This window comes from Triticum urartu, chromosome 5, assembly GCF_003073215.2.
Source record: "Triticum urartu cultivar G1812 chromosome 5, Tu2.1, whole genome shotgun sequence".
Taxonomy (NCBI): Eukaryota; Viridiplantae; Streptophyta; class Magnoliopsida; order Poales; family Poaceae; genus Triticum; species Triticum urartu.
In genome coordinates, this window is record NC_053026.1 from 610,667,621 (window position 1) to 610,695,074 (window position 27,454).

At 46.5% G+C, this 27,454-nt stretch overlaps 5 protein-coding genes across 6 annotated transcripts; all 5 read left to right on the forward strand.

Annotated features, from left to right (window-relative positions):
* Positions 1 to 210: 210 nt before the first annotated feature.
* Positions 211 to 1,829, forward strand: LOC125511213 (protein trichome birefringence-like 19). Its single transcript, XM_048676532.1, has 2 exons — positions 211 to 804; positions 908 to 1,829. Exons 1-2 carry the CDS (start codon positions 331 to 333, stop codon positions 1,679 to 1,681), a joined length of 1,248 nt encoding a protein of 415 aa, XP_048532489.1. The 5' UTR covers positions 211 to 330; the 3' UTR covers positions 1,682 to 1,829.
* A 3,347-nt stretch (positions 1,830 to 5,176) lies between these two features.
* On the forward strand, positions 5,177 to 8,200 carry LOC125511214 (probable mixed-linked glucan synthase 7). The gene is made up of 2 exons (XM_048676534.1): positions 5,177 to 5,356; positions 5,874 to 8,200. The coding sequence occupies exons 1-2, from the start codon at positions 5,211 to 5,213 to the stop codon at positions 8,149 to 8,151; spliced, it is 2,424 nt and encodes an 807-aa protein (XP_048532491.1). The 5' UTR covers positions 5,177 to 5,210; the 3' UTR covers positions 8,152 to 8,200.
* Positions 8,201 to 11,074: 2,874 nt separating this feature from the next.
* On the forward strand, positions 11,075 to 11,847 carry LOC125511215 (cyclin-dependent protein kinase inhibitor SMR4-like). The gene has a single exon (XM_048676535.1). The coding sequence runs from the start codon at positions 11,183 to 11,185 to the stop codon at positions 11,450 to 11,452; it is 270 nt and encodes an 89-aa protein (XP_048532492.1). The 5' UTR covers positions 11,075 to 11,182; the 3' UTR covers positions 11,453 to 11,847.
* Positions 11,848 to 13,564: 1,717 nt separating this feature from the next.
* Positions 13,565 to 17,391, forward strand: LOC125511216 (hsp70-binding protein 1). Of its 2 annotated transcripts, none has more exons than XM_048676536.1 (6): positions 13,565 to 13,906; positions 14,533 to 14,687; positions 15,484 to 15,534; positions 15,634 to 15,855; positions 16,000 to 16,102; positions 16,715 to 17,391. In XM_048676536.1, exons 1-6 carry the CDS (start codon positions 13,806 to 13,808, stop codon positions 17,226 to 17,228), a joined length of 1,146 nt encoding a protein of 381 aa, XP_048532493.1. In that variant the 5' UTR covers positions 13,565 to 13,805; the 3' UTR covers positions 17,229 to 17,391. The 2 variants fall into 2 exon arrangements, with proteins under 2 accessions (XP_048532493.1, XP_048532494.1); XM_048676537.1 differs by having other exon boundaries at positions 13,570 to 13,906; positions 14,533 to 14,675.
* A 3,530-nt stretch (positions 17,392 to 20,921) lies between these two features.
* Positions 20,922 to 25,492, forward strand: LOC125511217 (kinetochore protein NDC80 homolog). Its single transcript, XM_048676538.1, has 4 exons — positions 20,922 to 22,099; positions 23,533 to 23,779; positions 24,896 to 25,042; positions 25,135 to 25,492. Exons 1-4 carry the CDS (start codon positions 20,982 to 20,984, stop codon positions 25,327 to 25,329), a joined length of 1,707 nt encoding a protein of 568 aa, XP_048532495.1. The 5' UTR covers positions 20,922 to 20,981; the 3' UTR covers positions 25,330 to 25,492.
* Positions 25,493 to 27,454: the final 1,962 nt, after the last annotated feature.

Here is a 27,454-nt window from a genome sequence, read left to right on the forward strand (position 1 = left end):
GCTGGCTGTGGTGGGAGACCACTGTAATTTGAGTGAATCGTTTGTTTGAGTGCTACTTTGACGTATCATACCACGAATGATTCGGCGTATAGAGGCTGATTAGTACAGTAGCGCATGTGCGCAGCCCACTGTTGCAGTTTTATATTGGCATAGAGAAGAGAAGAAAACAATTAGTGAGCCAATCATCCTCTATCAAGGACGATGGATCAAGATAGCTGCTGACCACACCGGCCGGCACCAGTGAAGTGATTGCCTCGCCATTCTCATGCATGATCATCATCATATATGGCTGGCTAATGCGCACAATCGAACTCAAATGCACACCGGACCATGAGGGCCCTTCTTCACATGTGCAATCCCCATGTCCATGTGAGCAGCAGCAGATGCTTCGTCCCCGTCGTGTCCCTCATGCTCCTCGCTGCTCTTCTCGCGGCTTCCAACCTGCTGTGCACCACCTTCCCACACCCATGGCGCGTGTTTTCTTCTCACCTTCACACAGGATCACGACCTGGCGAGGGCGGGGGCTGCGACATCTTCAGGGGCGACTGGGTGCCCGACCCGGACGCGCCCTACTACACCAACGACACCTGCTCGGTCATCCACGAGCACTACGACTGCATGAGGTTCGGCAAGCCCGACCTCGGCTTCGTCAACTGGCGGTGGCGCCCCGACGGCGACGGCTGCGACCTGCCCCGCTTCGACCCGGCCCGCTTCCTCGCCCTGATGAGGGGCAAGACCATCGCCTTCGTCGGGGACTCCCTCGCCAGGAACCACAAGGACTCCCTCATCTGCCTCCTCACCAGAGTACGTACCTCCGATCCTAAGCGAGCTCTCAATCATGGAGTCTCGCACCTTTCTCCTAATGCTATAATGATCTGCCCTGCCTCATGGCCGTGCGTGCGTGCAGGTCGCGGAGCCTACGACGAGCTGGCCGAGCAGCAAGCACACGGTGTACCACTACGGCGAGTACAACTTCACCGTGGCCAGCTTCTGGGCGCCGTACCTGGTCCGGCACGAGCAGATCGACGACGACGGGCCGGCGCACACGGGCCTCTGGAACCTCCACCTCGACGAGGCGGAGGACGTGTGGGCGGCGCGCATCCCGGAGCTCGACTACGTCGTCGTGTCGGCGTCGAGCTGGTTCTACCGCCCGTCCATGCTGTACGAGGCCGGCCGGCTCGTCGGCTGCCACTACTGCCAGCTGCCCAACGTCACGGACCTCACGCCGCGGTACGCGCTGCGCATGGCCACGCGGGCCGCGCTGGGGGCGCTGTCCGGCGCCGACGGCCGGTTCCGCGGCACTGCGCTGCTGCGCACCGTGGACCCATCGCAGTACGAGGGCGGGCAGTGGAACAGCGAGAACGGTAACTGCGTGCGGACGGCGCCGTCCCGGCGCGGCGAGAAGAGGGTCGAGGGCTTCGAGCGCGACTTCCGCGAGCTGCAGCTGGAGGAATTCGCGGCGGCGGCGGAGAGGGCAGCGGCGGGCGTCAAGGTGAAGATGATGCTGATGGACACGACGGAGGCGATGATACTGCGCGCGGACGCGCACCCCAGCAAGTACCGCGGCTGGACTCCGGAGAAGCACTTCACCCTGTACAACGACTGCGTGCACTGGTGCCTGCCGGGGGCCATCGACACCTGGAACGATATGCTGCTCCATATGCTCAACTCTACTGCATAAAATAACATGAGTGGTCGATCGATAATAAATATATAGTGTACTTCAGTTGGATTATAAATCAGCAAGCAATATATAGCAAATACTGCCCTGCTATATGTAGAACCCATTTGACTATCGAAAAAAAATGTAAAACCCATTTGTACAGCTACTTGTAAAATGGCTGCCGTATGTCAAGAGTGCATCAGTGTGTGTGAGAGAGCCGAGTACTCGTTGATGATGATGGAGCTTTGCTAATCTATAGGCCATTTCACACGGAAAGGAAGTTACGGACTGACATGGCCCAGTTAAAATCAAAGGATGGGGTCAGCTAAAATCAATCCGTGGCACTCTTTCCGTAAGTGTAGAATTTTCGATGATGATGCCGAGTTACCTAAGTTTGGCCAATTGAGAGATCAAGGGCCCACAAACACGGTGGTGATTCCCAGTATAGATCCGAGCGTCCCGTTGCCGGATCTAGCGCACATCGCTCCCCCAGTCGTCCTGGATCACTGCAGGCCCGTGATGTAGTCATGGTGTTGCCGTGCTTCACCTCCCTTCCTAGGTCGGCCTCGGTATTGGATCTGGTCTTTCTCGGTCGCCATCAATGAGATTTGGCGGTGAATTGGATGTTTGTTATTATGGTCGTGGGTTCAATTTTTTTCAGTCGCAACTCCCTATTAGAGAGGGGAGTACCTAGAACTTATCTAGATGAGACGTAATTTGGTCTCATTCACCTGAAAAATAAGAACCGATACAACCCACGTCAGCACACACGCATCTTATAGCACCACATTCAATGGTTATAAAAGGTGAATGAGACCAAATTAAATCTTATCTAGATGAGTTCTAGCAAAACTGATTAGAGAGATCTGGCGATAGCTCCGCTGGATTTGGCGCATCCGCCCGGTCGGCCCTTCTCCAACCGAAGGGTGAATTTTGGTTTGTGGTCGTCTGGTGGTTCCTCGCTGGCTGGTCGTTGGTTCAAGCGTTGTTCGGAACGCGTCGCCGGCTCCCCCAGTAACCCAGTTCATGGTTGGCTTCACCCTCTGTGCCTGTGTGCGCCTTTCTGCTTCCCCGATTTGTGCCTGTTCACCCCCATGGCTCCTCTTTTATGGCCTAGGTGGATGCAGGTCCGACGATTTTGGGCACATAGCCTTGTCGTTCGGTGATGTTGCGCCTATATATACTCGTGCAAATGGTTTGGCTCAAGACTTGTGACGGATCTATCCCTATGATGTTTGGGCTTCATTCACCTTTGTCATCTTGGTAGTCGTGCTTGGATTGTGAAGTTTGTGGTTGTGTTGTAGCCTTGTAGGTTTCGCAGTGCACGGATCTCACTTTCATGCCGTGTGATCTGTGATGTATCTTTTGCCCTAGTATAAGTTGGGTTCAGTAGTCTTCTACTTGCCGATAGCTGAGGTCGTGCCTCTATGTCATTGCATGGGCCTTGTCTTCTTTGAGGTGTATCATCTTCTTTCTTAATGAATACACATGCATCTCTTCTACATTATTTTTTAATTTACAGAAGTGGTGATTCCGGTGAATAAACAAGTTCCCTTTTTCCTGGCATAAAAAGATTAGTAGCGACTAGTTACCTATATATAACCCCATCAACCAGTCAAACGACGTAGATGTATACACCACACACACATCACAATGCACTCAAAATTTGTTGGTTGAACTGACGTACGTCCCAACTAGATTACCTTGTGCTCCTTTTCTATCTAGTTGAAGCGACGTAGGATTGCTAAGTGAACTGCATGCATGCGCATGCGTCATCCTTATGAGTAAGATAATGCTGATCGAAACCACACTGAATAGTGGGTTCCAAGCAACGCAAGTGTATGCACGCGATATGCATACACTGCATCTCTTGCGATATATGGGCTACCGTGCTTGCACTGTCAGCTTCCTAAGAACAAAATTATTCTCATGACCAAATAAGACATTTGTAACTTTGCATATACAAATTAGCTAGTTGGTAAGGAGCAACTGAATGCAAATGACAACATGGATTCCATGTATGCATCAACAACAAAGTGGATAGCAGTCTATGACCACCACCACTACAACACACTAAACACATGTTAGACAGCTTGTGTTGGGTCCACTGTGCATCACATGTCAATCCCTAGATCAATAGCTGATACACACATACTTAGCAAAATGATAACATAACCCAGTGGGATACTGTATTACCTAAAATAATACATGATACGAAGAAACAACGGAACGGTAGCCCATTCCTAGTGTAGACGTAACCATAATCTTCGATAATGCTTCGGTGTCTTCTCACATGAATTCAACAAATAAGGAATATTGACATAAATACTTGGCATGCCCCAACACAAGGGATGTTGTTGTTATATTCATAGGATAAATCAAGGAAAGGAGCATAGGGTCTATTTGAGAAAAGAACAATTCTATATGCAGGGTTTTAGTTTGTAAAGTATTTTAAGGTGGGGTTTTGATAAATATACTTGAACTTGGGATTATATTTATATTTATGAAAAGGTTGTTTTCCCTGGAGAGAAACGATCAATCTCATCGGTTCTGCAATTTCAGTCTTGCCAGCTCTGTGCCAGTTCAACAACATCCATCGACATTCAGAAAGCACATACCCCTTAAAAACACCTTCTTAAGCTATATGCTTCTCCTTCTCCTCGTCGTAGTGTGTCTTGGTAGAGCTTTGTGCTAATAACATGTTGAGACTATGATGGAAAACACACACGAGTAGTATATAAGAAAATTAAAAGGGGGAAACAAAGTAGACACAATATGTAGGGCTATATAGATGGCATGCACGTACCCGCTTAGGAGTCCACCACCCTTGGCTTGGCAAAAGGTTGACCACCAAGTGGGATCAGTTTCCAGCAGACCCATCGCTAATACTTTTCAAAGGAAGAATCACCACTTAAAATTGTGTCATAAGTCACATTAGGACCATCACTAAGATCATTAGTGATGTGTTATGTTATCACCTGCTTAAGAGTGCAAATTTCATCTAAAAAGTTATGACAATTCATGAGTGGCAAGTGAATGTTAGGCCTCGACCCGAAAGCCATACAAGTGATGGGTCGCCGTAGGACTCATCACTAATTGATCATAACAAGTGCATGTCACAAAGACACGCCACTTATTGTGCATCACCTATGTGTGTTTTAATGTAACGACCCTTTGTTTAGTATTGGACTAGCAAATGGAGCGTGGAAACAAATCAGCAATGTGGACCAAATTTAGTGCTCGGGTGTGCTCATGCCACTTATGAGCCGCGAAGTGCATGGAATCTATCACCAATCTTTGGTGCCGTGAACAAACTAAGCGTGTGTAAAGTTCTTGCACATTTTGGTGAGATAAGAGTCAAAAATAGCCACGGGTTAATAAAATACTAAATGAATAAGCTAGGATAAGTACGGAAGTCTAGTATAAAGTTAAAGCAGAAAAGAAGTAGCGATGATGGGTCAATGACATGTCCTCCATATATAGGGTTGATTCCACACCCGAGCTAGCCTTCCTGTCAAGAACAATATAGCGTTTGGCCAGTGGGAGCATGTCAATGACATATATCACCAAGAAGCACGACTATGTTGCAAGCTTGGATGGGAAGGAGTCGCCCGAGCATGAGAAGTCGGCCAGCGTTGAGAGGCTACTTGTCCGAACCACAAAACTTACCACAGTTACCATCAAGCTGTACAGGTAATCATCAGCTATGTACATACTTAGTTATTCGAATATGTGCGGTGTTTAATTACAAAACCTAAGAGTTCTTCATGATAAAACTTGTGAACATATATATATATATATATATATATATATATAGACACACACACACACTACACACTATCATGACTCATGAGTAGTTCAACTAGTTCATATGAAATGCGCAGAGTTAAAATTTGTTATGTGCAGCTAGCAGAGTTCCAAGGGAAGTAAAAAAAGAAAGTAAAACAATTGGATGTGATAGTTGTTTGACCAATTATTTTCTTGTTTACTTTACAATTGGATGCTGAATCTGATAAGAATTTACTGCGACAAATGATGAGTTCTTATAACCTTTTTCTTTATCGTGTCATGAAATCTAGTGCTCAAAAGTGACATTTAAAAATGTCGAATTCACCCTATCAATTGAGTGAGTGGGAGTGCGTATAGAAATATTACTCTACAAATTATGTGGAAAATGACAAAGTGGCGAAAATCATGGTGTTTGTTGCAGGCTCGTGGTCTTTGTTCGGATGATCATCTTCGTGCTGTTCTTCAAATGGCGAAGCAGCACTGCTCTTGCGATGATCAGCGACGGCACAACTACAGTTCGTGCAATGTGGACCATGTCCATCGCCGGGGAGCTCTGGTTCGCCCTGATGTGGGTGCTGGACCAGCTGCCCAAGATGCAGCCTGTCCGGCGCACCGTCTACGCCACGGCGCTCGAGGAGTCGCTGCTTCCGGCCATGGATGTGTTCGTCACCACCGCCGACCCGGAGAAGGAGCCGCCGCTGGTGACCGTGAACACTATCCTCTCCATCCTCGCCGCGGACTACCCCCCAGACAAGCTCACGTGCTACGTCTCAGACGACGGCGGCGCTCTGCTCACCCGCGAGGCGGTGGCGCAGGCTGCCTGGTTCGCTAGACTGTGGGTGCCGTTCTGCCGGAAGCACGGGGTCGAGCCGAGGAACCCAGAGGCCTACTTCTGCCCCGGCGTCAAGGCGAGGGTGGTGTCAAGGGCTGACTATAGGGCAAAGTCGTGGCCCGAGCTGGCACGGGACCGGAGGCGCGTGCGCCGGGAGTACGAAGAACTGCGGCTGCGGATCGACGCGCTTCACGCCGGAGACGTGCGGCGCCAGCAGTGGTCGCGCGGCACGGCGGAAGATCATGCCGGAGTTGTTGAAGTGCTAGTCGGCCCTCCGGGCAGTACGCCGGAGCTCGGCGTCAGTGATCTTCTGGACCTCGGCTCCGTCGACGTGCGGGTTCCAGCGGTGGTGTACATGTGCCGGGAGAAGCGCCACGGCCGCGTGCACCACCGGAAGGCAGGTGCCATGAACGCGCTGCTCCGCACCTCGGCCGTGCTCTCCAACGCGCCCTTCATCCTCAACCTCGACTGCGACCACTACGTCAACAACTCGCAGGCCCTCCGCGCCGGCGTCTGCCTCATGCTCGACCGCGGCGGCAGCAACGTGGCGTTCGTCCAGTTCCCGCAGCGCTTCGACGGCGTCGACCCCGCCGACCGATACGCCAACCACAACCGCGTCTTCTTCGACTGCACGGAGCTCGGCCTGGACGGCCTCCAGGGACCCATTTACGTGGGCACCGGCTGCATGTTTCGCCGTGCGGCGCTATACAACGCCGACCCGCCGCTCTGGAGGCCACATGGTGACCGCGACGCTGGCAAGGACGTCGCCGCAGAGGCTGACAAGTTTGGCATCTCGACACCGTTCCTTGGCTCGGTGCGTGCGGCCTTGAACTTGAACCAGTCGGAGCAATGGAACACCACTTCACCGCCGCGCTCGTTCGACGGGGCTGCCGTCGGCGAGGCAACCGCGCTTGTCTCGTGCGGCTACGAGGACAGGACAGCGTGGGGCCGGGACATCGGCTGGATATACGGCACCGTGACAGAGGACGTTGCCACGGGCTTCTGCATGCACCGGCGAGGGTGGAGCTCCGCCTACTGCGCCACCGCGCCAGACGCATTCCGCGGCACCGCGCCCATCAACCTCACAGACCGGCTGCACCAGGTCCTCCGCTGGGCGGCGGGCTCCCTCGAGATATTCTTCTCCCGCAACAACGCCCTCCTCGCCGGGCCCCGGCTCCACCCGCTGCAGCGCCTGGCGTACCTCAACACGACGGTGTACCCGTTCACCTCCATCTTTCTCCTACTCTACTGCCTCCTGCCGGCGATCCCGCTCGTGACCCGGAACGCGAGCACGAGCGCCTTCACAGTCAACACGCCGCCGTCGGCCACGTACATCGCCTTTGTGGCGGCGCTGATGCTGACGCTGGCCATGGTGGCCGTGCTAGAGGTGAGGTGGTCGGGCATAACGCTGGGCGACTGGTGGCGGAACGAGCAGTTCTGGATGGTGTCCGCCACGAGCGCGTACGCGGCCGCGGTGGTGCAGGTGGCGCTCAAGGTTGCGGCGGGGAAGGAGATAGCGTTCAAGCTGACGTCCAAGCACCGGGCGTCGAACTCCGGCGGCGGTGTAGTAAAAGACAGGTTCGCAGAGCTGTACGCCGTGAGATGGACGGTGCTGATGGTTCCGACGGCCGTGGTGCTGGCCGTGAACGTGACGTCCATGGCGGCAGCAGTACAGGAGGGACGGTGGAGGAAAGGCCCCGCGGCGGTGCTCGCGATGGCGTTCAACGCGTGGGTGGTGGTGCATCTCCACCCCTTCGCCCTTGGTCTCATGGGCCGTTGGAGCAAGACGTTGAGCCCGCTGCTCTTGCTTGTCGTAGTGTTCACAGTTCTATCACTATGTTTTGTCCTCCATTTGCATATGCTTTGATATACCTGTTATTTGGCCCACTAGTAAAATTTCAAATGCAACTTCTTTACTAACTTAACTTTCTAGTAACTACTTCATCCGCCCATAATTTGACTCAGATTTGTCTGGGTACGGATGTATGTAAATATATTTTAGTGTTAGGTTTGGATACATCATATCTAGAAAATCTAAGACAACTAATTGGACGGAAATAATATTTGGAGTTAATTGCATGTTGGCACCACAATTGGGATAGGGTAACAAATTGGTACCACTTTGCATTTTTTTTACATGTCAATATCAAGTCTGGGCAGACCGTAACAAATTGAGCTAAACCTTGTATAAACCCATTTTGACAGGGAAACTGATGACCAGGGCCCACTTGTCAAGTACCGATGTGTTTGTAGAACTCCCTTGCTTTATATTTAATCACGCAAAAGCCTTCATTTGCTTAAAACAAGGCTATTCTTCCTGATTTATAATTTTCACTTTCATGATAAAGCCTTCCGTCGCAACAAGCCCAAGCTGGAGCTCGCCTCCGTCGGCCACTGGCAGCAGCAGTTGCGCCCCAGCGCCGCCTAGCCCTTCCTTCCTCATGTTTCGTACTTCTCCTCCTCCTCAGTCTTGGTCTCTCATCTTCCCGTCTCTCCCGGTGCAAGAACCTCCATGGATGAACGCCCGAGCTCCCCTGCCGCTGATCTGGAAGCCATCCGTCGTCGAAACCCTTGGGCTGCCGACCAGATCCGGTGACCCGCGGCCGGATCCGTCCATTCCCGCTACCCCAGACTTGTACTGACATGAAGAAAAAACATAAAATGGTACCAATTCTCTATCCTAGCCCTAATTATGGTACCAACATGCAATTAACTCTAATATTTGTAATCATAACTTAGTTGCGATGAGCTGATAATTCTTCATGTACGGGCTTTCTGCGCCTGTGTCTAGCTATTAGCCAGGATCAACGTCAATGCTATATCTAACTCATTGCAAGTTGCACATCATACTCATCGATAGTTGCGCCGCGCATGGCTAGCCTAACATTGGGTGATATTTCTCCTTCGGTTCGTAGCTCCGGTTGTTTCCTGTGGTTTTCTTTAGGTTTTCTCCAGGAACTAAGTTTATCTGTTTTGTTGTTCTTTTTTCTCTTTTCAATTGATCATTTGTTTCTTCTCTCGCCTTTCTTTTTCTTTCACCAGAATTCTGTTTTTTTGTTTCTTATCCTTTTTCTCAAAATATAATTATGTTTACAAACACAAGGTTTTCTCTAAAATGTGTGACCTATTTAAAATTACACGAACATTCTTTTTGCAATGTAAATATTTTTTAAAAATTGCATGAACATCTTTTATGAAGACATATTTTTTTGAATTATGTGAGTATTTTAAAAATGCATTACTCTTTAGTTAGAAAAATGTTTTTAAACATGGTCGGCTTGAAAGAACAATTCTTTTTCATATCAGGGGTATTTGACTATACTTATATTTTCTAGAGAAGCCGTAATAATCAGACTAGGAGCGTCGGAGTGTGATGAATTTTTATCCGGTTGAAATGCATGACATTGAGATGTAATATTTAGTGATCTAAATGCTCTTATATTTTTTTTATGGAGGGAGTACTTCAGATGTTCTATATATCGCCATGATGTTTGATAAATAGATGGAATTTTTTTCCATAAAAGAAATGTAGTTCAGATCAATTTACTCGGAGTCACCCCACGTAAGCTTCACGTCGTGATCCTCAAATGATGAAAGAAATTTTGTGGACCATTGCCCTATGGTCAAGAAAACCGTGGTTAGTAAGAACTGGTATTTTCTCTCGTTACAAAACGTGTACGGGTATTTGCGTGTTGTTCGTCGAAGAAAAAAGACAGACGTCGGTATTTGCTCAGGTGACCGAGAAACGCGCGCCCACGCGGACGCTCCAGCTCGCGCGCGAACACGAGGGGCCCTATACGGAAAACCAACTCGATTCTAGCCAATCCACGTGCCCACGAACTGGGCGCGCACGGCGACGCTCTAGCTTGGAAACACGAGAAGCTCTGCGGCACCGAGCTCCGGAGCAGCTGTGTGTGTCAATGCGGCGGCGCCACGTACTCCGCCCGGCCACGCTGGCCCGCGCTTTTGCTGCCCGCGCCACGGAGCCGCCTCCACGTGGTCGCCGCCCCCGCCACAACTCCTCTGCGTGCGGCGCCGAGCAGAGCAGGACGACCGAGGAGATAGACACGCCCCCCTCTCTCTCCCTCTCCAGTTCCAGGGCATTCTCCCTTCTCCAAACCGCAGAGATAAACCAATGCTTGAGGCTCAGTTTGAACCGCCCGCCTCGCCTCGCCTCGGATCCACTGCGCGACCCAGTTACCTTGTCTAAAATACAGCCAGCCTTCGCATAAAATTATAATGAAAGCGATGTGACCCTTGGCCATCTCAAATAGCTGAGCTACTCTAAAGCGTCGAGGCAAAGAACAAAATGAAGCATGTAGTATAAACATATTTTGCTGACAAAAAAAAAGAGGAATGGTTTGATCGGTGTCTTGGATCCGTACGGCCGGTGTGCAGTGGTTTTCAGGGCACGATCACGACGCGACGCCAGCCATGATCCATCCCTGGCGGTCGTGTCGCGGGAGCGAGCGAGGCGGCCGCAGAGGATCCGAGGCGAGGGCGCTCGCTCTAGACCGTTCCCCCGCTTTCGACCGACGCCGGCTCCCGCGCGTTCGCGACCCCGCGCCACGTACGGCGGCTCTGCTGGCCTGGCTTCCTCACGCGCACCCGCGCTTACCCGTCTCGCCGACAGCGGAGCCCACGTCCACCAGGGTCCCGCAGTTCATGGCGTGAGTTAGTGTACAATCCCAGAGCCGCGTCGCCACCGCAATGCCGCTGTACTCCACCACGCTACGCGCTCGTACCACTATATTAGACACGCAGCCTGGCCGCCGTGGTTGCTCACCTCACTTCATTCACTCTCCCTGTTCCTTCTTGGTAGCTTGCTCACCGGCCAGCTGCTGCTGCTCAAACCAAACCCGCTTGGTAGGAGTCTAGGAGAAGACAGTCCACGGGGTATGGAGGTGGAGGTGCCGATGGAGTATGGCGTGACGACGACGACGGTGGCGGAGGAGCAGGGGTGGGAGACGCCGAGGAGGGAGGACTGCCGCATCCCGGCCTTGCCGACGTGCCCGCCGCCGCCGCCAAGGAAGAAGCCCGCGGCGGAGCTCGGCAGGGCGGCGCCGCGCCGGGGGCCGCCCAAGGGTGGCTACTTCCAGCCGCCGGACATCGAGTCCCTCTTCCTGCTCGCGCCGCCGCGCAGGCACGCCGGCTCCACCTGCGCGTAAACGATCCTCTGCAGACTACAGCAACTAGCTGTCTCCTAGCCTAGGGAATAGCCACTAGCCAGGGATGTTGGCTGCACGTCTTGTTTTGGTTTCGGAGAGAGGAAGATGTGCGGGCGCGTCCCTCTTCTGCTTCAGTTCCTGACGCGAAAATTGTAGCATCAGGAAGAAGCTAGGCTGCTCGTGTGTGGGTGTCACTGTGTCTGGCCTGCTGGCCACAGGTAGGTAGCTAGGCAGTCGGGAGATTAGGAGTAGGAAAGGTTCGAAGGTGTAGCCCACTCGTACAAACGTGTGCATGTACCGTGTAAATGTTCTTGCAAGCTGGAAGAAATATGGTTCTTGCAAAATGTTCCTTCTGGTGCACTGCTAGCTACTTGCCTCTTTGTTCGTCCAACATTTAGGGCCTCTTTGATTCGCAGGTCCTTCAAAATGAAGGAATAGGAAAAATACAGGAATAGGATGGCATGTTTCATAGTATCCTACAGGATCTGAAAGAATGTTTGATAGTGCAAGAAAAACAATGTTTGATAGTGCAAGAAAAACAGAGAAACTTTACAAAGAGGTTTGAGTGGATGGAAATCTTCCTCCAAAATGTAGTACAAATGGATTTTATGGAAAAATTTCTAAGGATGCCAATCTTACAAATCAAACAAGCATCACAGAAAAAAATTCTAAGGGTTCAAATCCTTCAAAAATCCTATGCAACCTATGCAATTCCTTCGGGGCTCATTCGGTTTGGAGGATTTCATAATCTAGGAATTAGAACTAGTATAGGAATTTTATAGGATGGCACTTGCCATCCTAAGGATTTGACTTGTTTTGTTCCTACGCGTAAAATGAGCTTTGAGTGGATATGTAATTTCCTCAAAAACAGAGAAAATGAATAGTATTCCTATGATATTTCTGTACACAGTTTCTACAAACCGAATGCATCTATAGGAAATTTTTCTCTGGAATCCTTGTTCCTATGTGTTTTCTATGAAAATCTTCCAAACCGAATAGGCCCTTGAATTAAAGGAGCCCTTAGGGCCTCTTTGATTCATAGGATTGCAAAAATTGCAAAAACACAGGAATAGGAAAAACGCAGGATTGAAATGGTATGTCCATTGGATCCTAGGAAAAATTCCTAAGGGTTTAAATCTTTCAAAAATCCTATGCAATTCCTTTGAATCAAAGGAGCCCTTAGGGCCTCTTTGATTCATAGGATTGCAAAAACACAGGAATAGGAAAAATGCAGGATTAAAATGGTATGTTCATTGGATCTTTATAGAATTTGAGTTTGTTTGATTGTGTCAAGGGAAAAACAAAGGATTTCTTTTAAGAGGTTTGAGTGGATGCTAGAATTTCTGTGAAATGTAGTACAAATGAATTCTTAGAAAAAAAATCCTACAGGATTCAATCATGAATCCTATGAATCAAACGAGCAACATAAGAAAAATTCCTAAGGATTCTAATCCTTCAAAGATCAAAATCCTTTGAATCAAACTTTTCCTTATCTCTGCTCAACTATGACATTCTGTGTGCTTCGCGAATGGTGGATTTTCTGTGTTCTGTGTGTGCGCGTCCCTCTTCTGCTTCCATGACCAAATGCCCAACACCAAACGGTTTCTTCTCTCCCTTTGTTCTCGAATCTTGACGAGGCATGTTCTTTTCTCTTTTTTGGGAAGAAGGATATTGAGGCACATTTTCTTCTTCTCTCCCTTTGTTCTTGAATCTTGACGAGGCATATTCTTTTCTTTTCTTCGGGAAGAAGGACAGTGAGGCACATTCCAGAAATTCAATTCGGCTCCCGAGCATGCTCAAAAATAACTTTTGAAAATGTCAAAAGAAAAAGGACAATTTTTCAGGTGCTCTTAGTCACGTTCAAATGCTACCACAAATTTTGAGGCAAAAAGGTTAAGCATTTTGGCCTGTGTAAAAAAAATTAAACACTAAACGTTACGCAAATGTTTGTTTTTCACCCATGAAACACTGATGCAAAGCCCAAGCGCTTATAGTAGTACAAGACAAAAAGGGCTCTCTTCGTAGCCCAGTTTACGCAACAGGCCCGGCTAGCTTTCCACATTGTTCAAGGCCCGAAGACCCGGCGCGGCGGCCGGCCCAAAGACGCTTTGGCTTCCTCCTCCGCAGGTTCTAGAGCACTCCAGACCCCCGCCGCCGCCGAGCGGTCCCTCCGTCTCCACCACACCAAGCCACGGCCGACCAAGGCGAGGAGAGACCAACCAAACCAAAGAGAGCACTACAAAAGGAGGAGGGAGAGAGCCAGAAGCTCTACCACGTTCGACCACGCACGCACGCACGCACGCCTGAAGAATCAATCTCGCAGCTCCAGCAGCGGCGGCGCCTCTCCGGCGGCATGGCCAAGGAAGGAGCAGGAGGAGGGCCCGACTGGAACGGCCTGCTCAAGTGGAGCCTCGCCCACGGCAGCGACGGCACCAACCCGCCCCGCGCGCTCAGGTCCGCTCTCGCCCAGATCCCCTCCCCAAACCCCTTCCTTCGTGCTCCTCGTTCATAGTTTTTTTTTTTTGGTTCAAGTAAGGCCGTTGCTCCCCGTACATAGTTAGTTACCCGATTCGTTTCCTTGCTCGGTCCCCGTTTAGATTCTGGGGATGAATCTGGTGCGGGTTTTCCAGATTTTAAGGAAGGCTATATAGAGTTACTGGTTCTAGGTTTTACGGCTATGTTTCAATTGGGATTCAGATTTTATAAGGCTAAGTTACTGGTATGTTCTAGTAGTCTGTATCAGTTGGGATGTTCAGTTCGTTCTTGTACACTACCAGTTCATGTTGTGGATGAAGAATCATGATGCTCTAGCTGTATTGCTAAAATTGTCGCCATACTTCCTGTTTGAATATTCTTCTATACTACCATTTGGGTTGATGCGACTCACTCGTCCTGATGTAGCATTACAATTAACTAGATAAAGCTGTTGTTTGATCTAGAACTCTGTTCGATCATTCAAGGTTTATTTATTTAGTTGGAGCCGTTCGATTTTTCTGCAGTTCAAAATGATTGGAACACATTGCGACTGGGCGGCGAGTATATTCCTGTTGCTAATACTTCCCCTGATTTCCGGTTTGCAGCGAGGAGGACAGGAAATGGTTTATGGAGGCGATGCAGGCAAATACAGTCGATGTTGTTGGCAGGATGAAGGAGATTGCCCAGGTGATGAAAACCCCTGATGATGTGTTGCAGTCTCATGGCGTCACTCCAGAGAACATTGAAGGTACCTTCACAGGTGTTCCTGTTTTTGTGATCATCATATTCTCAAACCTACATGTTTCTTATCATGCTTTCACATTCCTTCTGTTGTTTACCTGTAGATGTTTTTCTGTTAGACATGCAATTTTATACCCCACAGATTGTTTGGATGCTATTGTTCACATCTGAGAGCATTTTCATCGCTCTAGACACTGGCTGTTGTGTGCCGTATGTGCTCTACAACATGCAACTAGCAAATATTTAATGCTTGGAGCTTAAAATTAGGGCTGAGGATACTTGTTTAAATTCATAGCATTTGCATGCGGATATGATATATAAATAAAATGCGGCAAACACTGTGAATGGATAGGCCTGACATTAGCAATGGGCAGTTATTCCTGAACTGATTTTTAACCAGTTGGCTTGCTGTTATTCTCCCTTTACGGTGCAAATTTTATTTAATTTTTTTTACTTGATTGTGCAATATGTGTGCCTTGTGGTATTGAAATTCACACAACTAATATGTGGCAGAAATAATTGCTGTTGTTTGATAGAAAGTAAGAAATTTGTTCTTTTATACTTTCTGATAAACATTTGGGGAGAGGTAGATATTCGTCACAGTCCATGAAGTTTTTCTGTTTGTGTGCTGCTAAATTTTTACCATTCCCACTTCAATTAGAAATGCATCTTATGATGATTATTTTGATCAGACCCTGCTTTTCCTTTCACACCCTTTGTTCATGTATGTTTAAAATTACCTTCCGCACCCGATTCTGATTTGTCAGTGCATGCTAAAGTCCATTGAGCTAAACATTTTCTAACTTTGTGCGCAGATATGCTTGATGAGTTACAAGAGCATGTGGAATCCATTGATATGGCAAATGGTAAGATCACTGATGAGCCAGATGATGATCTATCTGCTTTTAAATAGTTAGTGCGGTTAACCATATGGAATTTGTTAAATGTTTGAATTGTCCAAGCAGATCTTCATTCTATTGGTGGACTAGATCCTCTACTTGGTTACTTAAAAAATTCACATGCTGGCATCCGAGCAAAGGCAGCAGAAGTTGTGAGTACGGTTGTTCAGAATAACCCGAAAAGCCAGCAACTTGTCATGGAATCTAATGGACTGGAGCCACTATTGACAAACTTCAGGTCTGATCCTAGCACGACTGCGCGCACAAAAGCTCTTGGAGCTATCTCTTGTAAGCCATATCTTCTTTGTCTTTGTATTTGTGCATTTCATATATGACAAAAGAAATCGCATGCAAGGATCACTAGTTCAACTTCATGTAGTCCTCTTTTGTTGTTTTCATGCTAATAATTGTTTTCATACCCTTGTGTTGCAGCTCTGATTCGCAATAACCAATCTGGTCTTGCTGCATTTCGTCTAGGAAATGGACATGCTGCACTGAAAGATGCACTTGGTTCTGATGATGCTAGACTTCAGAGGTATGTTTTGTGGTATTTAGAACAGCTATGTGCCTATCCTCCTATGGCACACCATTGCATATTTTCATAAGAGAATTTTTGAATTGGTTGGGTTTGTTAGGACAAGAAATATACACCAGAACAGTACTCTGAACTTTCCCTGTATCCAAGAAATTGTACCATCTTCTAGCAAGACATTTAAAGAACAAGCAGAAATTCTATATGGGAACAGCTTGCATGTCTACCCTTGTCAGTAGAAGAGGAATCACTCAGAAATTGTTTTTACTCGAATCATGCAACTTATACTTCCCGTTTCTTTTGATAACCTGGCTTTCTATTGTCATAATATCCACCATCAGTGGAACTGGGGCAACCAGGTTCTCTATTCAGATATGGTCTGCATTCGCACATCACTAAAAGAGTTATCACAAGAATTCTAGCGATGTGAATAGACATGTTAAGTTGTTAATCAACTTTGCTAATGAAACTATCCTATCAACATATGCAACGCCCGGTTTATTCATGCTGGTGTTTTTGTACTAGTTTTGTTGATTCTGGCTAAGAAAATTCTGTTGCTACTGGAATTACACACCTGGAATGTCCATAACAGTTGTCCTGTCTGTATCATCCCAGGAAAGCTCTGCATCTCACACAGTACCTGCTGAACAACAAGGCGGATAGGAACGTTGCTGAAAAGATTGGTCTTCCGAATCAACTTATACACCTCGCATCCAGCGACGATTCTGGAGTCCGGGAGGCTGCCCTGGGCGGCCTTCTAGAGCTGGCGCGTGACAAGACACCAGCTGCACGCAACGCTCTACCTGACCAAGACAAGCTGAAAGACGTCCTCAAGAGTCGAATCGAAGGCATCAGCGCCATGGACGCAGACGACCTGCAAGCAGCCCGTGAGGAGCGGCAGCTGGTGGACTCCCTCTGGAAAGAGTGCTATGGCGAGCCATCTTCTCTAAGGGAGAAGGGCCTCGTGGTGCTCCCCGGGGAGGACGCGCCGCAGCAGCCGCCGCCAGATGTCGTGGGGAAGATGTTTGAGCCGCCACTCCGTGTGTGGGCTGTGCCGAGGCCTGCTCCAGCAGAGGACCCCGACTCTGGGAGCGGGAAGAAGGACCCACCCCTTCTGCTAGGACCGTGACCGTCTTCCAGCTCCAGTTGGTAGAACCATCTCGGAAGCCTGGAGAGCAGGCATGGTGGAAATCTAGTGATTCTGCGCGTACAACTCTGTAACTTTTATTCGGTTGAGTTTGACAGATGCTTGTGTTATTATCCTTTGCCTCTTAAGCGACGATCTTTCTACATACTCCCTCCGGTCCTTTTTACTCTGCATATTAGAATACTTTGAAGTCAAACTTCACAAAGTTTGACCGTATTTATATGAAAAATATAAACATTTGCCATGCTAAAGTTATACAATATGAAACTTCAAGTCAGATTGTGAATGTTGTTACTTTTTTTTATAAAGTTGATCAAACTTTATAAGGCTTGACTTCAGTCAAATCTTATATGCGAACTAAAAAGGACCGGAGGGAGTACAGCTGATACAATCTGCAAGAGAAAACAGGGAAAGCACACTGAAATCAATAGCTGATGCTTGGAACAAAAATGAAGGACAGCCCAAACCTTTTTGTTCAGACCCTTACTGAAAACTAAACCTTTTTGTTCAATATCTGAAGTGTAATCTCTAAAAGGGGATCTCCACGATCTCTCATCTCGACAATGACCTATTGAAACCTGCGCAGCTAAATGCTCGATGCACTATTAACTATAATCCTCGATGCCCATTTATCAATGTTAAATAGAAAACTATATATCCTGCCGTCTTTGGTTGCTCAGAAACCTCCGGGTGGAAGTTCCCTGACACGGATGCCTCGCGTCCTGTGCATGGATGGATAACGGTACTGGATGAGACCAAACGGCGTCTTTGCTGGGATATCCACGTTCATGTGGAATGTGTTTGGTTGGATGGCTATCCCTCGAGTAGACACGGATAGCTTTTTTTTTTTACATGGCTAGGGTGCATGGAGTGTAGAGTGCATCATACTAGGGATAAAGTAGCCTGAAAGCACTTCAACATAATAACTACTTTTATGGTGAAAATACTACATAAAAGCACTTCACTCGTCATCTTCTAATATATATAAAAATTATAGAGGGCATATGTAATACAGGGAATCTAAAATAGCTCTTCACACCAAAACTTTTTAAAGTTTTGTTAGCGTTTTTTGTCAAGAAAAAATAGTTATGCTAGAGTTGTGATTACCTCTTCCATTCTCGCTCTATTAGAGCATCTACAATTGGATTGAGCTAATTTGGCCCCTATATGTCCACGAACGTGTTCGGATGTTCGCTTTGAACCCCCAATCTTCATACACACAATTGACTGTATCACTTAAATGCATGTGATTGATAGGGATGAAGAGAAAGAGAAAGAAAATAAAATAAAGAATAAGATAAAATGGTCTGGGTGGGCCGGGTCTGATGTGGCGGACTGCGTCGGCATTTCCGGATGCCCTCATATCCTCTCTACATATGGTCTAAGTTTGAGGGTTTGCAGATAGCTCGGACATGTAGAGACAAAATGAGGGGTTTGATTGGGTAGCCTCTTTCCTTCTCTCTCATGTCCAGGTACAGTCAGGTTGTCCTTCCAGATGTATAGGAACAAAGTGGGGGCGGTTGTAGATGCTTTTGGACAATCCAAGTTGCAGATAAGTAGTTAGATATTGTGCGTGCAATGTGTGCTGCAGATTTCGTATTGTATGTAATAGCTCATAGTAGATTTGTGCATGCAATTTTATCCAACTATGAGAGGAGAGTGTGCCATCATAAGAAGAAAAATCTTTATCTCTACTAATAAAGCGGCTATCGCTTCTGGTCGTCCGTCATTAAAATTACCTTCAAAGTTGGTAAAAATTATCCATCGATGCCACCCGTAAATGGAAAAATGATACTTTTTTTTCTTAAGTCGCCGTCGATAGCGTCTGATTCATCTACAGAAATGCCCTTGCACAACAAAAGAAAACAAACTACCCTACCGGCTTAGGCATTTCTCTACCATCTAGGAGACCTGGGTTTGAACCCGGACCCTGCCCATTTTTCAGCCTTATTTTCGTGAATTTCAGTTGGCGTAATATAGAGCAACTCCCCTCGTTTTAAAATAGATGACCTAACTTTGTGTTAACTTTCAGTTGACGTAATATAGAGCTACCTTGCCAAGTGTCGCTTAAAAGATGGTCTACACAGTATAATTACGGCCAAAATATTATCTTTTTAACTTTTTTTTTGCAAATTGAAGTATTTTTTTTAATATTCATATCTTTCAAACCCCAACTCCAAATTTAGCATATTATATATGGAGATCGCTCACAAAAAATTGCAGATTCTAAATACAATATTATCTTGCATGTTAATTATTTTTAAAATTATTTTATGTTGTACCCGTAATTAGTACTTTCCTTTTTCTATTAAAGGCACAGACGTTTCTTACTCCCTTTCTTTTGTACATCGATTGTTACCAGATTTTCATCCGTCGTTTGGTTCGTCCATTTGCACATAAAATAAAAATTAAAATAAAAAATGTTCACAAATTTTAAAAATGTTTGCAAATAGTATAAAATGTTCATGAATTCAAAAAATGTTCTTGATTTCAGAATATGTTCAAAAATTTGTAAAAATGTTCACAAATTTATGATTTCAAATATGTGCACAAGTTTTAGAAAATGTTCACGATTTCAAAAATTGTTCATCATTTCACGAAATTGAGAGTGATGGTGTCTCTCGATGATGCAACAAAATGTGGTCATGGCTATTGATGATTATGTAAAAAAAAATCTCCCGTTGCAACGCACGGACCTTTTTGCTAGTAGATAAATAAATCAAAATATGCTATATTGATGAATAATGATAGATGCCCTATTATGAGTATTACATACAAGACAAAAAGAGTCAGACTTGAACAGGGTATGATATATCATCATGCTAAATGAAAATCAACCCGTCAAATAATCGGCTGGATAGACCATCGTCGGCCTTTGGTTCTTCAGAAAACCTCCGGGTTGAAGTTCCCCGGCATGGAGGCCCCGCCGCCCGCGTTCCTGAGGTGCATGGACAGCACATACTTGTCCGCCTCGAGCTGCCGGACCTGCTCCCGGTGCTGGGCGACCTGGCCCTGGAGCTCCCTGCCCTTCTCCTCGTCCTCCACGTGCCGCCGGTGCTGGAGCAGCACCGCCTTCTTCAGGATGCTGTTCTGCCGCCGGATGTTCGCCAGCTCCCGGTCCTTATCGGCGAGGACATGGCCGGCGGGAGTGCAGACGGCGCCCCCGAAGGCCTCGAGGATCTTTGCGGCGCGGCGCCGGGCGTCGTCCATGGAGGCGGCGCTCGCCATCTCGCCCACCAGGACCTCCGTCCATTCAGCCGCCGATTGTTTTACTTTTGCGTGGTCGTCGTCCGCGGCGGCGGGCCGCGCCGGGGCGTCCTGAGGAGCGGTGGCCCCGTCGCCGTCCGGCGGGCAATCCAGCCGCAGATGGAGCATCCTCTCCAGCACCGCTTGGAACTCGTCCGTGTCCATGGCGGACGGCTGGCTGGCTGGCTGGCAACGCCGACCCCCCCTTGCTCGGCTCGAATCCTTTTGGCAGGAAGGGCGTGGAGAAGTATATATGGGAAGCGATGGTTGGAGGCCGAGTCAGACGTCCGACCTGGACAGTAACTGGCCGGCCTAACGGGCCTAGCGGCCCAACCTTGTTTCCGAGTTCGGCCACGTAGCCCACGTAAAAGCCCAGCCCAGGGCCTCCCAACCGCATAGCGTTCTGCATTTTTCTCCACTTGGTCCCCAAATCAAATAGAAACCCCGGAATTTCCAGACCAAACCCCTACCCCAACTCCGGCACCGGAAATGCGGCGCGGGCGCGGCGGCGGGCGCCACCCGAAGGCCCCCACCTCCTCGGCGGCCGTCGACCGCACCCCGATGACGGACCAGCCGCTCTACCCGCGGAACCTCGACCACGCCTTCTCCCGCCGCGACTCCGACGCCTTCAGCGTCTCCTCGATGGGCACGGCGCCCTCCCACGCCGCCCCCATCACCAGCCTCTCCGACCGCGCCTCCCAGGCCGCCGCCCTGCGCGCCGTCAACGCCTACCTCGTCCCCGCCGCCATCCACCTCCGCCCGCCCCTCCCACCCGCCAAGGACATCGTCGCCGCCTTCCACCACCTCGCCGACCGCCTCCGCTACCCCCTCAAGGGCGCCGCCTGGGAGGACGACCTCCTCGCCCTCCTCCGCTCCCTCGCATGCCCCTACAAGGTCACCAGATCCGCCCTCAAGGCCCCCGGCACCCCGCACTCCTGGCCGCCGCTCCTCTCCGTCCTCTACTGGCTCACCCTCCTCTGCCGCGCCACCGACGGCCTCGGCGCGAACCCTCCCCCCTCCACTGACCTGATGACCTACATCACCGAGAGCTACTACCTGTTCCTCACAGGCGAGGATGACGCCGTCGCTGCCCTCGACGACGACTACCACTCCAAGGCCCGCGCCCAAGTCGATGCGTTGGGAGTGGCCATTCAGGACCTGGAGAAGGAGGTCCAGGATCTCGAGGCCAAGCGGAGCAAGCAAATCTCGGCGCCCTCTCGCCTCAAGGCGCTGGAGGAGAAGAAGGATGCATTTACTGCCGACGTTCAGAAGTTCGAGGCGGTGGTGAAGAGCTGGTCCACCAAGATCAAGGAGAAGGAAGATGCCTTGGTGGAGAAGGAGAAGGAGCTGGAGGCCAAGGTGATGAATTGCCAGCAGACGATGGCCGAGAATGAGGAGCTGCTGAAACAGGTGGAGACGCAGGTGGTGAATGTCAGGGACGTCGATAGGATGGCTAGGGAGATGCAAGCGGTGGAGCATGATATCTCCAAGTTGGAGAATGCAAATGCTGTACTGGAGGAGAAGGGGTGGGAACTTGAAGCTGCACTTGTCAGCAAGCTCGAGGAGATCGAGGGCCTTGCCGAGCTGTGCAACCAGTCCCTCCGGAAGTATGAATTCCCAAAAGAACTTTGAATCTCCTGATTCTTCGATTTTTTTTCTCCATGTTTTTATTCTTTCACCAATGGTTCGATTGTTATCTAAGCACCTTTAAACTGACCTTAACTGAGTAACCATGACTCTCTTATTTATTGTGCAGAAATATAACTTAAAGAAGCATCTATCTATTGTAATGCTGAAATGGTGCTCTATAGTTCAATATGTCTGGTCTTCTTAACCTCCATAGTTCAAATATTAGTTCATTTGGAGACTCATCTAATTTTGTTCATGCCTAAGCACTCTAATTTTTAATGTCAGAATTCTTTTTGTATGATCTTTTGCTTTGTTTAGGATATGCGGTCATGCAGTTTACAAGATTGTACTTTAGCCTGTGATATTGCTCTCTTGATTGTGCAATTTGTCTCGTGTCTTTTGTATTTTACCTTTTACCTTGTTGTTTGTCATTCTTAACTTGTTTTACTGCTTGTTTCCTTAACGGTCTAGAGTACACTCTGCTAGTCTGCTGTATGTGCAATTATATAGCTTAGGGTAAAGCCTTATTTTTCCTTGGATTATCATTGAGATGTCAGGTTAGATTAAGTAAACTGCTTTCTGTTCAAAAACAATAATTATACTATCAGTCGTTTGATATTAAGATCTGTGCGTACACAGGCTTCTGATTGAGACAATAAATAAGAGTGTGCATGAGGCAGTCCTCTAGTAGTTTACATTAGCTGAATAGAGACGGTTCCAACTTTGCAGTGTTGTCCATCAGAAAGTGCGGGAAAGTTGTAGGACATGATATGTTTTTGCCCTTGTTTTACTTTGTCTCCCATTTTCCCTCCAATTGTTCATGTAGCTTAACTCTGTGTAATCCCTTCACCCACTCTTCCTGATCATAATTTCTTTAGTTCTTCTGTTGAACATAGTATCATGTTGCAAATCGACGACTTCATGTGTGAAAGCATTTCCAGCAAGGTTGTAACTATTTTTAGTCTATGTGATAATTTAGCTTTCTTTTGGGTGATGGACACATGTTTAGGCAAACTTAGTTATACTTCATTCATACTGCCCCTCTATTGCTACATTGTATCAGATGTTTATATATTAATTCGTTATTGCTGTGATACATACATCTTTACAAAGAGCTTCTAATATGTTTCGCATCATAGCATTCTTCATAATTGAGAAATATAAAAATTAAGTAACATTTTTCAATTAAAAGAAAACATCGCTGGGACAGATTTTGTGTAACACGGTATTCCTAAGTATTGTCCCTCAGTGCTTAGTTAGTGGCAGACTGAAGCAAACAAAGATCAAAATCTCAGAAAGATAAGAGTATCATTTTATTGTGGTTTTGTTGTTTATTCTTCAAGTTCTGTTTCTTCAATTTATATGTAGAGCTTGTTGCCTTACTGTCAAACACTGCCGTACCATTTTGCAGGTTGAAACCCAGTATTGATTTCCAGTTCGAGGTAAATGCAAAAGGATCCTCCCCGGCTGAGATCCTTGGTACCACCTACAAAACCATCCTGAAGCCCGCGCTCAATGCTCTTGCTAATGAGACTAAACGGCTAATTATCTCAAAGCATGATGAGTCAATTGATCTACAAAAGCAGTTGCAAGGAATTGTTAAAATGCTGGAAGAGAAAAAGAGTCATGTTTCTGTTCTACAGGCTAAACATAATGAGGTCAGTCACCTTATACTATAAATGATATATCACAGCATGAAAAAGTAAAGCAAATACCTGAAGTCCATTTTTAACCCTTAGTATGTTTATGATTGACTTTTTAAACTCATGCTTCAAAATGGAAATTCTTTCTGTATAATTTTTTTGCGAAACTTGTCTACAATCCTGGCAAAATGGAGATTCTGTAGTATGGGTTGATAAAATTAGTCCACTAGTCTAAAAATGTCATGAATTTAGTACTCATTACAGTGTAGAAAATCGTTGGCTTATTAGTTATGTGCTGTGCATCATGGAAAAAGTACTCAAGTGAACTCTTTTTTTATTTAAAATCTCAAGTCAACACTGGCCAATGGCTTACTTCCTTGTCTTATACTCCCTCAGTTCAACAATACATGTTATTTTGTGTTTTGACTTTTGACATTGTCTCTAGCGTGCATTTTTGGTCCTTAGTTTTCATATGAATAAGTTAGCAAAGAGTCATAAGACTATAATTTTAGTAAATATTTTCATGGCAAACCTAATCATACTGTTTTCACTCTGCCAATCCAAATTATAAACATCAGTTGTCAAAGTTGGAGATGCGTTACTTATGTTCCTGAATGAAGATACTAATTGGTTACAACGTTCCGTTGACCTGCATTTTATGGTAGAAAACTTGCTATATTGCTGGTACTGTGGTTTGTTTTATTTCTCTGCTCCAACTGCTGGGGAACCAGTGTCCTAAGGGCATGTGTAATGGGGTGATGTCAGTCTTCTCTTGGTAATGCCCCTGCCACGTAGGATAATTGCTGAGTTGGAAGAGAGAAGTGAAAAGAAGGGTGTGCCTTCTCTTAACTAAGAGATGTTCTCTCAGCGCTTAAGATGTTTTTATCGATGGAGTCAGATGCCATATCTTGGTCTTATTTAGTTATCGCTACATAATTTTAGGGGCATGCAAATATTACTTGCTAGAAACAACATAAAGAGATAATCTGTTGTCTAACATGTTCGAATTATCATCTTTAAATGACATGGAAGCTTAAGAGAAGGTTGCCTTCTCGACTACTGCACATGCCCTGAAAGGCATCACCGGTACTAGTAGTTATATTTCATTTACATTGTGGTTTCTGTTCCCAGATGACTGGTCAGCTGGATTCACTGGATCGTGAAATCCAGAATCACGTTTCACGCTGCGCAGTCGATGCTAGAAAATTGAAAGACGAGCTAGAGAAAAAGGAACATCACATGAGCACTGTTGAGAAGGAGGCAGAGGAGTTTTTGAAGGTAACATGGTCTTTTAATTTGCTCTGTTCCTGTAGCACGACACACGTACCACCATCAGATAAATTATTTACATCATTGTTGTGATTCGGCAGAACTCCGAAGAGGGTCTCCAGGCCGCATTGAGGGAGACCGACGAAGAAACCCAGATGTGCGCGAGGGAGCTGCTTAAGCTCATCGATTCAATCGCGGAGTACAAGGAGTTTGTGGAACAGTCGACTGCCGAGATGAAGAAAGACCTCTACGAATGCGTGGACGACATAGCTTCGCTGTCAGCCAAGATAGTCTGAGGCCGGTTACACGTTGGAAGCGAGTTAGATGTACTCCCTCGGTTCCATAATGCAGTGACAACTCAAAAAATCTATACGCACTAGTAGATTATTGAACAGAGGGAGTAGTATGTATGATGCGTTTAGAGATCGTTGAAATGACAGCTGTGTCTTGAGCTCCCAATTTCATTACTAACAGTTCTTGTGCAGTTGCAGGGGAGGGGACAGCCCCCACGCACTGCCATTAGCTAAAAAACAGAGCTAACTGAAAGTAGGGAAACAGCAGCAAAATAACACCAAACTGCAGCGACTGTAAACAGATTCAGCAGCACTGCGTTCAATTCAACATACAGAACAACACTTTTAGCATGGGTATGTGGACAAAATAAACGAATATCCATTTCGGCTCCCCAGTTGAAGAAAAATAAACTAAATTTATAAAATTCTGACTTTTTTTCTGCGTGATACTCCCTCTGTAAACTAATATAAGAACGCTCTTATATTAGTTTACGGAGGGAATAGATATTTTAGTGTGTGAGTTCAGCTCCAAATTTCATCGCATTTTGGTGCACAAACAGTAAACTTTTTGACATACCTCAATTTTGTTTTTTTCTAAGAGCTGCTCAGATATACAAATGGACTAAAATTTGGCGTGAACCCTACGCACTAACACATATTTCATGGTGAACCAACCTGTGGTTAGATGGTTAGAGGGACTGTGATATCCTCAGTCCATCAGGGTCAAGTCCTGGTGCTCGCATTTATTCCTGGATTTATTACATGATTTTCAGCGATGCGCATTTAGTGGAAGGAGAGGAGACGTTCTCGTCAACGATGAGGTGTCTATGATGACTTCGTAAATTTCAAGATCATATGTCGGCTTAGTCTTTCGGAGGTGCTCATAGGGATAGAGTGTGCGTATGTGCGTTCATAGGGGTGAGTGTATGCGCGTGTGTGCGTGTGGACGTTGCTTGCCATAGCGTCCAGGCCTGGACGCTGTCTACAGTAGCATCCAGAGCTGGACGCTGTCCTTAATGGCGTCCTTCCTATTTTTAAAATTTTCACCCACCTTTGACCAGTTTCACAATTACTGAATTATTAATTACTATTAACAAAGAATTGGGAAGTGTTTGGGTCTGTACTGTGTAAAAGAAACCATCTTCCACCGAAAAAATATTTGGAATTTCTTGTTTTTTTATTTTAACACTTTTTTGAAGTCTTGCATGGTTTGATAACTCCAAATAAATATGCATGTGAATACTACATACGGATAAGAGATGAATATGCATGTGAGAACAAAGTTCATCTATATGTAAATCTGGATCAAAATTTCATCTATATGTGAATAGACGTTTTGCCGTAATTTCATAAATTAATCATATGTGAATCTATAAATATGCGAATCTAATCTATATATAAGCATACGAATCAAATGTAAAATTCATGTATAGTCTATAAACATGGAGAGAGGCGTTTTGGACGCCGAGCTCCATGGAGGCCTTTATTATTGAAAAATTCAAATTCAAACTTTTATGATTCAAAAAATTCTGAAAAAATATGCACGTATGCAAGGATGTAACCCACATGTGTGTAAAAATTCATGAAGAAATACCTTGAGTTGCAACCTGTATAAAAAAGACAAATTCATGACTTGGGAGAATAATAGTATCATGTGTTAAATAGCCCCAGATTTGTCTTTTTTGCACAGCCGTCATTTCAATGTATTTTGAACTAAAAATTTACACATATGTATGTTATGCCTTCATGTATAGCTGTAATTTTTTTCAGCATTTTTTAAAATGTAAAAATATGAATTTCGATGGAATTTCAAATTTGAATTTGGAGGCCTAACTGGAGGCCGAGCTCCAAAAGTGATTTATGATAAACATGTGAATATATTATAAATGTTCATATCTAAATTCTATACATATGTGAATCTACACATTTAGTTACTTGTACACCGCTGATACGTCTTCATCGTATCTATTTTTTCTAACGCTTTTGCTCTTGTTTTGGACTTTAATTTGCATGATTTGAATGAAACTAACCCAGACTGACGCCGTTTTCAGCAGAACTATCATGGTGTTGTTTTTGTGCAGAAATAAAAAAATTCGGATTTTGACGAAACTTTTTAAAGAATTATTTT